Genomic DNA, 14,811 nt, shown 5'->3' on the forward strand with positions numbered 1-14,811 from the left:
CTGTCGCAACTGTGAAGCATCAGCAATAAGCAGCAGAGCCAGATTCTTCAACAGGCCTGCTTCAGCCTACTTGCGCTTCACCATGCCTAAGCCTAACTCAACCATATGACTAGCAACTGCCTCAAACACCCAAGTCGCTCTCATAAAAAGAACTATTTGGTTTGGATAAGCTAACTTAACCATGCATCATCAGGTCAATTGCAGCACTCGGAAAATGCATAATCAAAGAAAGAGTTGTATGCTTATTGTACCATTTGAGAATAAGATAAAGGAATGCACGAAAGAAACCAGAATCGGTGTTGAAAACAGTTTCTAGAAAAATATTAAGCAATTGCAAATCTCAAATACAGCTGCACCACAGATGACTACACATCCAACAAAAAATGGTGAATTACTAAAAGAATCTGCAAAAAAACTAAAATCCACGAACAGATATGGCATCCAACCAATGAAACTATCCGGACTACTTTGTTAAGCAATTCAGTTTTCTCAGATGGTATTAGTCAGATGGCCTACAAAACTAGTGCATCCAAGAGCACCAAATCACAGTCAGCAATCAGCAAACATGGAACATGCTGTTTAGGCATGCAAGTATTGCTCTTATTTGGTGGTTCACCACCGAGTTGATTTCCAATCATTACTTGGCTCATCAGACAACAACTCTGTTGCAAGTTGCAACTAGGAAGATGGAGCAGCAGAAGCAGATGCCTCGGCAGGAGCCGCCTCGTCATCCTTGTGCTTCACCATGCCCGAGTCGATCAGGATCGGGACCTCCGCCGCGAGCCAAGGCGCGAGGCCGAGGCACAGCGCGTGCGCGATCCCGAACCTCGGGCAGTTCTTAGCCCACAGCGGCTTGAAGTGCACGGTGAGGCAGATCTTCCCTCCCCTGTACATCTGCTCCCGCGAGCAGCCATCCATCGCAACGTAAGTCAGGAACCATTGCTCAATTCCAAGAAAACTAAGCAAGCGTACAGGCAGTATCATAGTAAATTAGTAATCAGTAGGCAGATCAGCTACCTTGTGGGTCTTGCCGTCGAGGGTGGGGAGCTCGATCTCGGGGGCGACCTGGGGGTAGGCGACGGGGATGTCGAACTGGAGCGGGAACTCGTAGCGGCGGAGGTTGTGGACGTACCAGCAGGTACCCTCCCAGCGGGTGCCCTCCGGGTTGGCTGCGGCGATGCGGAACCAGTCGTTGTCCTTGGCCTTGTTCACCGACGTGTAGGCGATCAGCGCGCGGTACTCCTCCTTCAGCCGCTGCCGCCACGCCTCGCCGTCCCGCGGACCCGCCCGCGTTGCCAGCAGCGGGATCTCACCCACCGTGCTCTTCGTCCCCTTGTCCCAACCCTCCATCGTTTCGGCGCTGCTGTCCGGCGGCGACGCAGCGGAGAAGAGAAGAAGATGCGCTCGCTGCGTGTGGGAGACGCGTGACCCGCGTGAGAGAGGCAGAGGCTTTTGAGGCCAGGCAAATCGGGACCAGGGCCCAAACTTTAGATGGGCCGGCCCAAATTCTCAACTCGGACACACACCGCCTCCGACTCGGTCACGGGACACGAGTCCACGACTTATATTTTTTTCGCCGCACCCGGAGCCGCCACTTCGCCCATCGCCCACGGCCCACACGACGCGCTTCCTCCATCAAACAGGCACGCATTTTGCCCGGATCGCTCGCTTCCGCCGCCGCCGCCGCTGCCATGGAGAAGGAGAAGAAGCTCTCGTTCTCCATCTCCTCCTCCAAGCAGCGGCCGCCCAAGCCTCCCTCACGCCCCGCGGCCGCCGCGGACGACGATGACGCTGGCCCACGGTCCGCGTCCGCCCCTGCCCAGCAGTTCGTCACCGAGTTCGACCCATCCCAAACCCTAGCCGCCTCCGGCGCGCCGCGCGCCGTCATCGCGCCGCTCCCCAACTCCGGCAACTTCCTCACCCACCGCCCCCGCAAGCCGTCCTCGCTCCCCACCCCCGAAGAGGAGGCCGCCCTCGCAGCGGAATCCGGCGGCGGGGGACCCTCGTTCGTGCTCGACACCTCCAACGCCCCCGCCGACCCATCATCCAACATCCCTTACGGCCTTACCCTCCGCAACGGCGCCACCGAGACCGCCGCTGCCAAGGAATCGGAGAAGGCGTCACCACCGACACCGCCTCCGGCTCCTCCAGCCGCAGCTGATGCCACCCCGGCCGGCGATCTCATGCTGCGGCGGTACAAGGAGGACATGGCTAGCCTTCCGGACCACCGTGGCATTGATGAGTTCAACGAGATGCCTGTGGAGGGATTCGGCGCAGCGCTACTGGCTGGATACGGCTGGACAGAGGGTAAGGGTATTGGTAGGAACAATAAGACCGGGGATACCAAGGTTGTTGAGTACGACCGCCGTGCTGGTACACAGGGGTTAGGCTACAACCCCTCCGAGGTTGACCCTCGCAAGACCCGCTCTGGCGACTGGATTGTTGGCGAGAAGAAGGCGTCTGAGAATGGGTCTGCGAAGAAGAGGGACAGAGATAGTAGAGATAGGATGGATGATAGTGATTCTAGCGCCCGGAAGAAGAGATCAGGTGAGCAAAGGGCTGAGAAGGAGGCCCGTGGAAAGGAGAGGAATGGACAGGATAGCCGAGAAGGCACAAGTAATGGCAATGATACTCGTAGCAAGGCCATCCGGTGGTTACAGAGCCATATCAGGGTTCGCGTAGTTAGCGAGAAGTTGAGTAAGAGGCTGTACTTGATGAAGGGTAAGGTCGTGGATGTAGTAGGACCAACAACATGTGACATTATGATGGATGATGGATCACTGGCGCAGGGGGTTGAACAGGATATGCTTGAAACTGTACTTCCACGGACAAATGGGCGAGTTCTCGTGCTCTATGGGAAGCAGAAGGGTATGTATGGGCACCTGGTTGAGAAGAATTCTGTAGAGGAGATTGGACTGGTGGAGGATGCAGATACAAAAGATATAGTGCGAATTAGATATGACCAGATGGCAGAATACACTGGAGACCCAGAGCTCCTTGGCTACTGATTAATTTCTTTTTGAGCAAATATTTGCTTACCAGGAGCTCATCCACTGTGTTAGGTAATGTCCATTTCCTTTTTTTTTCTATCACAAACAATAGTTGCTTCGACAATGTAAAATCTCAAATGAACTGTCAGTATGGTATGCATTTGCTTGTATATGTAAGGCTGCTACTTAAATGTCAGTCCTCAGTGCTAATCGATGATTTGGGAGGTGACCTCTTGTACTAATGTGGGGCTCTTTGAATAAATTGTGGAATGTTTCTTTACATCAAAGTTTGTTCTTTCATAGTGCATGGCAAATGGACCTGTCAGTTTTGTGTTCTAGTAGCTTCTGTGTGGACCAATTTTATTTATTTCTCTTTCTCGCTTCCATCGATGATCTTTTGGAATTGATCTCAGATTGAAGATGGGCTTCTCTGAATGAATTTGTTGGATCATCAATCATCTTGTTTTTATTAATTTCACTTATTTTTATGCTCATGACTTCATCAGGTACATTTCTTGCTGTTACATGAAGGTTTCTAACCTTGGATCAATTCAACTATGACCTGCATGTGAAACATTTGGATCAATTCAACGACCACCTGCATCTGAAACATAATGAAAGAACAACCCTGTATGCGTTTTAAATTTATGTTCGTTGTTCACCTTTGATTTTGTTGATTATGTCTAGAACCTGTGTGAATTTTAGTGTATATGTGGCTTATTGTGTGACCTCGAATACTCGCATGCTCTAATGTAGATCATTGTGCGGTCATTGTATGTAAGGATTACTGCTTTTAGACCATGCATATGTCAGCCCATTTGCCATGGAAACTGAAAATGGATGAGGCTGTGGGGAGCTGTATACACTCGACGGAACTGAATACTTTTAGATGCTTTATGCGCTCGTCTATATAACTTATAATTATAGTTTATTTTGTTCTGTGAACAAAGTGTATCGGGACATGTTATCCCACTGATAGCACCTATAGCTATCACTCTTCTTTGGGTTTTTCCTGCATGAGGTTCTCGGGATAAGCCTGCTCCTAATGGCACAAGTGTGCTGCCATGGCTATCAAATAGAAATTATTTGGTGCCATATGTGCTTCCATGGTATATCATCTTTCAACATTAGTCTGGAACTTCCATTGTCGACTTGCTGTTAAGCCCATGGCATATTCTGCTGTTAGCTTTTCATGGAAGATTTCTTGGGTCCTTCATTTCCATATCATCACACCTACTGCCATCCAATGCCCACCTAGGCTTGTATTGTTAGTGATGGGGTTTGATGATTTTGCAGTGAGTATTCTTTCAGTAGCTCTGTTGGACTTGTGCCTCTGATTCGGCCTCGATAATATTTTGTGCCTATTATCATAATTAAAAATGACATTTCTAGCTCACTTGTTCTTGTACGATTCAGTAGAACCCAAACGGATGTTAGCCATCAGCTTTGTTTAGTTTTCTACAACTATGTTCCTTCTTATGCTTACTTTCAACTCTTACCTTGTATGGGATTTACTTCCAATTGATAATGCTCTAGGATGTTTTTTCTCCCTCTTCACTCACTGACCACTTGATCTTAACATTTGGCAGCTATTACAACTCAGTGACACCTATTGCCATCCTGAAAGTGTGAACTTTCTGTGGATCTGACATTCTGACCTGATTCTTGACCTCCTGCCTTCTTTGGCCCCTTTGTCTTGTTGCAGAGCAGAGAATATATGTAACAAACTGTTTTTCAATCCCTGTAAAGTAAGAATTTTGACCAAAATTTCAAAAAAAAAACAGATTTACTCTTTATGATTACATAGAAGTTCTTTTTTCTTTACTTGCCATGACACCATGACCAGAGTTTAAAATCTATTGGCCACAAGAATATTCTTCGTGAGCATAATTCAAAATCTCTCAGGCTTTATTAAATTTTCGTCTTGTACATTTTACTGTCCAAATTGGATCTTTAATGTTTGAGCCAACATCTTAGAGTCTGGATATAAATCGTTCTTTTGCTATTGTATTAGTGAAATCAAGTTGGAGGTTTTTCACACAAATTTTACTTGTAGAATGCAATCAGTAACCATATTTTTTGTACTTAATGCTGTTTTCTTGTTTGGTTTCTTTCTAATTATGCTTGTTTTTGTTATGGACATGGATTATGTTTTCTAGGAATATGTACAGTCGATGCTCCTATTATTCCTGCAGCTTAAGGGGAAAGTGGAAATGAGATACATTCCTATAGCTGAATTCAAACAACAATATCACATCAAATGTAAACATTCTATATGGTATTTGGTACATGTGTTTATTGATTTATTCATATGGATTGTATTTGTATGCAAAATGTGATGGCTGCTTCCAGTAAATGTTGGACTTATAAATTTCAGTCAATCTATGATTCCTCCAGATATCTCATCCTAACTAGTTCTGACATGCCTTCATCATCTCACATTTTATCATATCATTCTAGTTTCATACTAGCTTGTCGTATCTAACATGCAGATTTCCGTTGCCGTTCTCTCTCTTGTGCAGTATTGAGATGTCAAGTTAGGATCCTATTCCTACGTGCTGCTGAGGTATCGATTTTACATCGTTCATATATGCTAAGCATATCGAAGGTATGAAATTTTGTACTTGTAGCTGTTGCATTCTTGTGGCCAAATCTGGAGGCCCAACCTTCTCGTGCGGAAACAGTTTGCGTTCCTCTCTCGGTGCTGGCTGGGCAGATTTAGTATCGAACGAATTAACCGGCCAAAATGGCCCGACAAACTCCCACGGGCCACGGCCCATTTTGTGTAGGTTCGATCGATCGGTTGCTTCGTTCCTCTGGCTCTCTCGGTGCTGGGTCAGCCGATGTCGGGGCTCACGCGCCAGCGCCCTCCCTCTCTCTCTATTACTCTCCTGTTCCTATGGATGCAAGCGGGGCGGGTTTTGCCGCTAACCCGCTGGGCAAACCCGCACCGCGTGCCCGCGAGACACTGCAATTTCAGCCCGCGTTGGTGAAGCGGGCCTACGCGGACAGCCCGCGAGAGCCAACGGCGCCGCCGAGCCCGCAAAACAAAACGATAAGCCGTCGTCTCTCTCTTTGGCGTGTGGTCGTCGCATCCGTCCGCTCGCTGTCGTGGCCCAGTCTGCCGCCGCCGTCCACTTGCGTGCCGACACCGCATCGCTGAAGCGAACCACGATGTTCTACTCGCGGAGTCGCGGTATCCAGCGGCGGCGGCGCCGCAAGCCTGCACCCGGCCCCGTCCCTTCCAACACACTACATCAGCGGCCAGCTAACCTGCAACTCCCGTGCAGATCGAGCTCCACGGATTGGATCGGGCATCTCTTCATTGATTAGCTAGCCTCATAGATAGATCGTGGATGCCGGCGGCAAGATCTGGTTGCCTGTGGCAAGCTCGTTCTCGCCGTGAACCTGCTGTCAGTTCTTAGTTACCGTCACTGGCATCCGCCCACGGGAAGCACGTATTCGGGGCTGACAACCTCTCTGCCAGGAGCAAGCTCGTCCTCGCCGGCAAGGCCACCACGAGCTTCCCGGCCCTCGCGCCTTCCCTTGCGATGGAGCTGGCAGCTCGCCGTAGAGTCTGCCAATGGCCGTGACGGCGGCATGAGGTCAGATCACGGTGCAGGAGCTTGCAGCTGCAGGGGCACGAGACCAGCGATGCTATTCTTAGTCTTCGCGGCGCGTCTCCACCATTGAATGACCGCGATGGCTTCTCTGTATGCTGTGCGACCGGCGGACGCATGCGGGCTGCCGCAAAACCCGCAAAAGCAAAGCGGCGCTATGCGGGCTGCCGCATATGCCCGCGATAGGACTCGCGGCTTGTGCGGACGCGGGGCGGGCAGCCGCAACCCGCCCCGCTTGCATCCATACCTGTTCCCCAGTGCGTTTCATTTTCCAACTACTTCATCAGGTGCTCGCAAAAACTAACCCTGCTTTCTTCTTCTGAATAGAAATAGAGAATCGTTCGTTGGAGAGCCCTTGGCCGCCTGGTCCGTCTCCGCATGCGTGGCCTTGAGAGCGACGGACGGATGTCAACTTCAACTATACCTGGCGCCCCCGCATAATTCCTACGGTTGCAAGCTAATCATGTCCCCCCGAGCTCACTCAACGCACTTGCTTGCGGCGCAGTTGAGCTAGGCCTGAGAGGGCAAGCTCATAATGTTGGTGGTCGGTTAGTAGCTGCCAATTAACCCCAACTTTAAAACTTGTTCCCTTTCTGTTGTTGTTGCTGCGAGGTGACACCAATCTGGTTGTTAATGACACGGAAGGAAATGAGCAGCAGAGAAAAGATGTACCACCTGCTAATCAGTTTCAGTGCAATGATTTGGAAGCGTTTGTGCTAGTTATTCCTAAAAGAGGCTGAAATTTACATCGTATCAGTTGGACTCAGCCATAAACCACAAATGATCAAGCGGCAGATTTACTTGTTGCAGCGAGGAACTGAAGCAGGGGGACATCCGAGGACAAAGCTAAGCTAGCATGCATGCTCCTGGCCGATGCAAGTCTAAACATCACAATAAACTAGTCGCAACGAACTGGAACATCCAACTAACCCCTCACCCACGCAGCTAGCACGTCCCGGTGTTGCTACACGCAAAGACACGGACCGATATGTTTATAGCAAGTTGGCGCAGTCCCATGAGAAATGATTAGATGAATGTCAAATTAGGGGAATCTCGCCTCGGATCGCCGTGCCTCCCCGGCCTCCCTCATGCAGGCCTAATGGCTGTGGCATTTGCTTGCAGGTAGCTAGCAGCACATCCCAGAGGGCAGAGAGAGAGAGAGAGAGAGAGAGAGAGAGAGAGAGAGAGAGAGAGAGAGGAGAGAGAGAGAGAGAGAGAGAGAGAGAGAGAGAGAGAGTCATCTGTATGCATGTATCATAATGATCTCTGAATTATTAGTGGATCGTGGTGCTCCCTCGTGCTTAACGGTACAGAATTCGTTAGCCAGTTGCTTAGTTTAGTTTTTCTCTTCTCTGATCAACTGCTGTGGACGGCCGGCCGGCTCTCCAATTCTTTGTGACCAGGTCTGCAGAAACAGCGTTTCTCAATGTCAGAATGGAGTATAATACAGCTAGAAGCATGTAAGTTCATGTGGCAAACAATGCCAGAGAACCCTAAGACCATTTCATTTTCTCCATATATATAAACATGTCAAGTCCTTTAAGCTATTAATACCACTCCCAATAGGTTGTTGGCGTCCTCTTAATGGTTTGTTGCCCTCCAAAAATTTTACACCCCTTACTATTTAGAAGTATTAAATAAAATCTGTTTAAAAAACTTTTACACAGATGAATTGTAAATCGCGAGACGAATCTAATGAGCCTACTTAATTTATGATTTGCAATAGTGATACTATAGTAACTATCCGCTAATCAAAAATTAATATACTTAATTAGATTTGTTTCGCGATTTACAACTCATCCGTGAAAAATATTTTATAAATAGATTTTATTTAATACTCCTAAATAGTAAAATACCTTTTTGTGACGGCTGAGAAGGTTTAGGGTATCTGTCAACGCACCGAGATGCTGTGCCGAGGCATCCGGATCGAGATGACGGTATAAAGCCCTGCACTGGACCAAAAAGGCGACGGGAATGTGCTGCTGGCAAAGACGACATTCGGGGTTCAGAAAGAACAAAGAAGGAAAGGGTCCTGGGAACGAAAACGAAGGAAGCAGCTGCAGCGACTAGAGGAGGAAAGGGAGGACGCCCATTTTCTGCTGTTAAACGGAGCGCACGTCACGCGCGGTGCCCTTTTGCTTCTACCGGAATAAAGCGCGGCGGTGTGGCCGGCCGGCCGGCGCTCCCCGCCCGTCCTTTCCTCTTTGTTCGTCCGGGCCTGCTCATGGAGGAACCGGCAGCCCGGGCCGGCGCGCGCCCGGCGCCGGCGTGCCACTGGGATCTGCTAGCTTGGCCGGCCGGCCCCCGGATCGCCGGCCCCCGTCACGTTCAGGCGTCTCCTCGCCGCGGCCAACACATTCGCTCATGGATCACGCGCGATTCAGACGAAGCATCTGCTGGCCAGCGAGAGGAACGAACAAGAGCACTGATCGAGATGGAGATTCCAGTTCCAGGCTAATTATTTTGCGAGAGGAGAAAAGGAAGGAAGCATATAGAGTAGTACTAGTTTTCAGGCAACGAGGAGCGCCGGCCATAGTATGATATGATTAGCGAGGGAGAGAAGGGGGTGGGGGAGCGGCATGTGACGCGTCCCCGCCCCGGCCGTGTCTCGTGCCGATGGATCCACTGTCCGGAGCTGCTTCGGTTGAATCTGCCCCCGCTCGATTATTGCGTGCGTCGTGGGGTCGTCCGGCGGGAGGGCAGGGCACAGTTCGTGACTGCAGCCATGGGGGAGCGGGAGCTGAGCTCGTGTTCATCCATCCGACGCCATGGTGTGCGACCGTGCATGCACCGGCCCGGGGTTTCGACAGGCTTAATCATCTGGGTCCGTAGACTTCAGTGCTCGTACCTTATGAGATCGATCATCGATGAGCTCAATGTGTATTCGTGCTGTGCTCGTGACGAGCAGCTAAAACCGATAAGTTTTTCAAGTAACTGAGTACGTCCAGATGACCAGATTCCGACTTCCCCTAGCTCGCTGAACGTGTTCAACTGTCGCCTGACACCCTGTAATAGTGAATTGTGAGAGACCCAGCAGCAGTGCCTCGAATCCCCAGCACGATGGCTCATGCCATGCATATCATTTCGCAACGATTGTTGAGTTTGGCAGCACCCTCTGCAGCCCCGATTCCCTCGTCGCATCGCATCATACCGTCGTCACAACACCATGGTGTGTGTGTGTGTGTAACTGAAGAAGAAGCGGTCAGGTGCGCACACACCCGCATGCGGGCATGAATTTGAGGCCGCGCGTGCTCTTCAGCTCAGCTGCTCAGGCGACTGGGAAAAAAAGGGAGCAATGCAAAGACAAAAGTAGACGATACTAGATAGAAATATACAGTACGGGGCGTTGCCGTTGCGTGCATTCCGTCGCATAGAAGTGGGCGAAAGTGCTGCGCGCGCAAAGGCAGCAGGGGCACCAGAATTCCGACCTTTTTTTCTTTCCTCCTATCTGCTGCACGCTTCGGTTTGGTTGCCGTCCCCCTCTCATTCCTCGCCCGGCACCGGCAGAGGCCACTTTCCGCAAGTTCATTCGCATCGCGCGACCCGCGCGTCTCGCCAGGTTCCGCGTTGGTCGATCGATCCCTTGTTTGCAGGGTACGCGCGCCAGACGGAACACTGTGCCGATGCCGCCGGGACCTCAGGTCAAGCCGCCGGCGATTCGGCCGGCGACGTGCGCGCCTCCAGCGCGCTACAGCACCCGCAGCTCCGTGCACCCTTGGCCCTCGCTACAGGTACTGAGCTAGTACAGCACTCGCAGCTGGAGCAGATCGCAGCGCAGCGCAGCGCCAGAACGTACGCGATCGAAAACGATGTGGGGGAGCGCTTCAGAGAAATGGCGCCGCCGTGGCTTCGCTCCGGATCGGACATGTTCGGGTGTTATGGGCCCTGTTTGTTTAGCGCACACGATTCCCGAGAAAAGAATATCACATGTATGGAGTACTAAACGAAGTTTATTTGCAAAACGTTTTCACGGATAGGTGTAATTTTTCACGACGAATCTAATGGCAGTAATTAATCGATGGTTGGCTACAGTGATGCTACAATAACCATCTTCTAATCGTGCGTCAAAGACCTCATTAGATTCGTCTCGCGAAGTAGCGCAAAGTTGTGGAGTTAGTTTGTAAATTGACTTTATTTAGTAACCCTAATTATTAGTCAAATTTTTTGTGCTACTGCTCCTCCAAACCAAACAGGGACGCGACCCCCGCCCCGCGCGCCCACTGACGCGTTCCATGCACGACGACCTGGTGCCGCCGTGCCACCACCCCATGATTGGGCGACCGGCGAGCCAGCCAGATGGATGCACATCGCGTAGCAGGAGTAGACATCATGCTGCCAATGGCTCGGATCGGAATTGAAGTGTGTGCTTTGAATTGAGAATCTGTAGCTTTCTTCTGGTGCAGTAGGGCCACGCTTCTCGTTCCATGCCGATGATCCGTCGAGGGGCGCGGGCGCGAACTGACGACGCCCCCTCGTTTTCATTCCGGTCTGGAAGCGGCGGCCACGAGTTCAGAATGGATGATAAGCTATCTTGCTCTCAAACTTACTAAATTACTGCACAAAGTTGAGTCGAAAGATTTTACAGTAATGTTATTACGGGCATCTGTTAAAAAAACACCTGCATCGTTACTCAGGATTACTACACAGGGTTTCGGAATTCGGGACATAAGACACATGCAGGCAGTGGCGGAGCCAGGATTGAAACATAGAGGGGTTAATTTACTAATGCCGACAATCAGGAGGGGCAACACCTATTAATGAGCAACATTAGCAATGAGATTAGGAGATTTTACGTGTAGTTACACCAACGTTAGGGGGGCCATGGCCCCTGCCCGCCCCTGCCTGTAGGGGACCGGATGCCGCAAGTTCAGTAACTTTCAGATACAAATTGCTCACGCCGTGTTTAGATGGTGTAAACGTAAAACGCAAAATTTTCATGGTGTACTAAATGTAGTCGAAAAATAAATTGTATTATACAAATGGACTGTAAATCGTGAGACGAATCTAATGAGGCTAACTATGACGTGATTAGATAATAAATTGCTACAGTAATGCTACAGTAAATATGCTCTAATGATGAATTAATTAGGCTCATTAGATTCGTCTCGTAGTTTACATACGAAATCTGTAATTAGTTTTATAATTAGTCTACATTTAATACTTCAAATATTAAAAATTCTCTTCCAAAAACACAAAATGCAAAGTGATCTAAACACAACCTCAGCGAAAAACTCGTAACTGACGAGTCAGTCAGTCAAATCATCGGAACTGAACCTCACTTTTCTTACTACTAAACAAGTACGGATATGACACAAAAACATGGAAGCTAAAACTTTTCTTACTACTAAACAAGGGATGAAGTTTCTCCATTTCTGAACATGGACCAAACCTTGCCGACTGATCAGCTCAGTGACATGCATCGCCTCGCTCTTTGTACAACTCGATCAATGCCATGACCCACACCACTCTATACATGGGCTAGAGTAACAGAGTAATAACCTAAATAAACGACGCTAAACCGAATCCAGGACCCCAAAACCACACCAAAATTAAGGGGGCAAGAAGCCGCATCAGACTGTCATCTTTACTTTGTTCACCGTCGTCTTGCTCTTGCTGGATCGGCTCTCCTGGCTCCAGCTCATGAGCATGAGCTTGCGGAAGACCCCCTGCCTCTCCTCGCAATTCGACCTCCTCCCGTTGAAGCTGCTGCTCTTGCGCTTCTTGTTGCTGGATTTGCTGCCCATGCTGCTCCAGCTCCCGAGCTTCGCCGCCTTCCTGTCCAAGCCCGCGGGGGACTCCTTGTCCGGCACCACGGGGGGCGCCACGCACCGTATCAGCGCCCAGTCCACGCCCGCGAAGAACGGGTGGCGCTTGATCTCGGCGGCGCCGCGGGCGGCGCCCATGCGGCGGCGCGGGTCGCGCTCGAGGAGCCTCCCGACGAGGTCCCGCAGCTGGGCCGCGTCGGCCTCGCCGTCGAGCTGAGGGTACGTGACCTGCTTGGAGAGGATGTTCTTGAGGGTGACCTCCTTGCTGTGGCCCTTGAAGGGCGTGCGGCCGTAGACGAGCTCGTACAGGAACACGCCGAAGGCCCACCAGTCCACGCCGTTGCCGTGGCCGCTCCCGCTCACGAGCTCCGGCGCGAGGTACTCGTGCGTGCCCACGCAGTCCTTGGAGCTCGCCGTCGTCGGCTCGGCCACGAACTCGAACCGCTCCTTCGCGTCGATCTCCAGCTCGTCGTCGTCGCCGCTGCCGCCATTGGCGCCAGAGAAGCACGATGGCAGCAGGATGCTCTTCCTGCGGCGGCTCTGCTTCCGCACCTGGCGGCGGCGGACGGCGGGCTCCACGGACGCCGGGAGCGCGAGGTCGAAATCGGAGAGCACGACGTGGCCGTCGCCCCGGAGCAGGACGTTCTCCGGCTTGAGGTCGCGGTACACGAAGCCGAGGGCGTGGAGGTACTCGAGCGCGAGCAGCACCTCCGCGGCGTAGAACCTCGCCGCGGCGACGGGCAGGCGACCACCGGGGCGGCGCCGGAGCACGGCGTGGAGGTCGCCCCCGGAACAATAGTCCATGAGGAAGCACGCGTATCTCCCGGCGTCGAGGCGCGCGTAGAGGGTGGGCACGAAGGGGTGGTCGAGCGAGGAGAGGACGCGCGACTCGGCGAGGACGTGGGAGACCCTGGACGGGTCGTCGTCGCGGAGGTCGACGACCTTGAGCGCGAAGAGCGGGGAGGCCGGCGGGGAGCTCTTGAGGCGGCAGAGGAAGACGCGCGCGAGGTGGCCGTGGCCGAGCTCGCGGATGAGGTGGAGGTGCGCGAGGCGGAGCACGCCGTCGGGCGTGGCGGCGCGCGCGGCGGCGAGGTGCGCCCAGTGCGGGGACGCGGCGGAGGAGTGCGGGCGCGGGGAGAGCGAGGTGGAGGACGAGAAGGAGGGCAGCGACAGCGAGCTCCGCGCGCTGAAGGTGGTGGCCGTGGTGAAGGAGGAGGTGGAGGCGGAGGCGGTGGAGGTGAAGGAGAGGTCGAGCGCGCCGGCGTCCGCGGCCGCGAGCGCCGGCGGGAAGTGCGGGGAGAGGGCGGCGTCGGAGGAGAGCGGGGAGAAGGGCGCGGGGTCGTGGGGCGCGTCCATCGGCGGCGGCGCTTCCATGTGCATGGCGAGTGAGGCGTCCGGGGGTGGGGAGGAGGGAATGGGTGCGCGTCGAGTCTGTCTGTGTGAGCGCGCGGGGGTGGGGCGCTTATAAAGGCCGGCGTCGGTGAGAACGACGGGGGAGATCACCGGGGGCAGCGTGGCCGCGTGGGCCGTGCGTGGCGCCGAGGGTCGTCGTCGATCGGTCTCCCTCGAACGGTCTCGGTGTCCGGGTGTTCTACTTTTACTGCTCTGCCGGGGAGGGGACGGAGACGGACGCATGGTCGGTCAAAAATTTTGTTAAACGGACGAGATTGCCATGCTGTTTTTTTTTCACGAATAATAACTGCATCTGCATGGGTAAAAGTAAGATCTTCGGTTCAGTGAACTACTCCTTTTTTCCCTCTCTGTTGCCGATGAGCCGGTCGAACCAGGTTCCCCGAAGAGATCGGCCGGCACGTCAGACATTCTGACCGTTGAACCACACATCACTTCTAGATCACCTCACCTGTTATTTAACAGGTGAGGTTAGGGCTGCAACCCTCACAGCACAGCCCTCAGAGATTCTGCCACGAGCGAAATTCAGGGGCTCTTCTCCACTGTTCCAGTCTTCCAGATCACCTCACCTCGACCGTCCCATCTGCACGCCGCATCCGATCCGTCCAACGCCCGCTGATGACAAGCCGTGCGAATCGTGCGATGCACAGTGGAGGACTGCGTAGCTACCTCGCTAGCTCCTCCAAAGCTGTGAAGGGCCATGTTTGGATGAGGAGTGAAAATATTTTGATGAGAGAGAAACGATGTTTTGACCACTAATTAGGGGTATTAAATAAAGTCTAATTATAAAATTACCTCCACAACTATGGTAGTTGCTCTAGTTAATGAGGACTTTGGCCGCATGATTAGAGAATGATTGAGCACGGTTACTGTAGCATCACTGTAGCCAATAATGATGAAACTTGGCTCATTAGATTCGTCTCGAAAATTTACACCCATTCCTAAAAATTTTTTGCAAATAGACTTCATTTAGTACTCCATGCGGACGTTCGTCTTTTTGTGCAATCTTGATTTGATGGGTAACCA

At 52.1% G+C, this 14,811-nt stretch overlaps 3 protein-coding genes across 8 annotated transcripts; 1 reads left to right on the forward strand and 2 right to left on the reverse strand.

Moving 5' to 3' along the window:
* Nucleotides 1–309: 309 nt before the first annotated feature.
* On the reverse strand, nucleotides 310–1,437 carry LOC120691964 (ubiquitin-fold modifier-conjugating enzyme 1-like). Its single transcript, XM_039975168.1, has 2 exons — nucleotides 1,018–1,437; nucleotides 310–894 (listed from the first exon to the last, which is right to left on the reverse strand). Exons 1-2 carry the CDS (start codon nucleotides 1,348–1,350, stop codon nucleotides 679–681), a joined length of 549 nt encoding a protein of 182 aa, XP_039831102.1. The 5' UTR covers nucleotides 1,351–1,437; the 3' UTR covers nucleotides 310–678.
* A 164-nt stretch (nucleotides 1,438–1,601) lies between these two features.
* Nucleotides 1,602–5,860, forward strand: LOC120689599 (protein MOS2-like). 6 transcript variants are annotated; one of them, XM_039971914.1, is made up of 4 exons: nucleotides 1,603–3,062; nucleotides 3,497–3,620; nucleotides 5,150–5,252; nucleotides 5,513–5,859. In XM_039971914.1, exon 1 carries the CDS (start codon nucleotides 1,692–1,694, stop codon nucleotides 3,006–3,008), a length of 1,317 nt encoding a protein of 438 aa, XP_039827848.1. In that variant the 5' UTR covers nucleotides 1,603–1,691; the 3' UTR covers nucleotides 3,009–3,062; nucleotides 3,497–3,620; nucleotides 5,150–5,252; nucleotides 5,513–5,859. The 6 variants fall into 6 exon arrangements, with proteins under 6 accessions (XP_039827850.1, XP_039827851.1, XP_039827848.1 ...); XM_039971916.1 differs by lacking the exon at nucleotides 3,497–3,620 and having other exon boundaries at nucleotides 1,602–3,062; nucleotides 5,513–5,860; XM_039971913.1 differs by lacking the exon at nucleotides 5,513–5,859 and having other exon boundaries at nucleotides 5,150–5,401.
* Nucleotides 5,861–11,874: 6,014 nt separating this feature from the next.
* On the reverse strand, nucleotides 11,875–13,804 carry LOC120693089 (serine/threonine-protein kinase WAG1-like). The gene has a single exon (XM_039976495.1). It carries the CDS (start codon nucleotides 13,753–13,755, stop codon nucleotides 12,181–12,183), a length of 1,575 nt encoding a protein of 524 aa, XP_039832429.1. The 5' UTR covers nucleotides 13,756–13,804; the 3' UTR covers nucleotides 11,875–12,180.
* Between the last annotated feature and the right edge of the window lie 1,007 nt (nucleotides 13,805–14,811).

This window comes from Panicum virgatum, chromosome 9N, assembly GCF_016808335.1.
Source record: "Panicum virgatum strain AP13 chromosome 9N, P.virgatum_v5, whole genome shotgun sequence".
In the NCBI taxonomy this organism is placed as follows: domain Eukaryota; kingdom Viridiplantae; phylum Streptophyta; class Magnoliopsida; order Poales; family Poaceae; genus Panicum; species Panicum virgatum.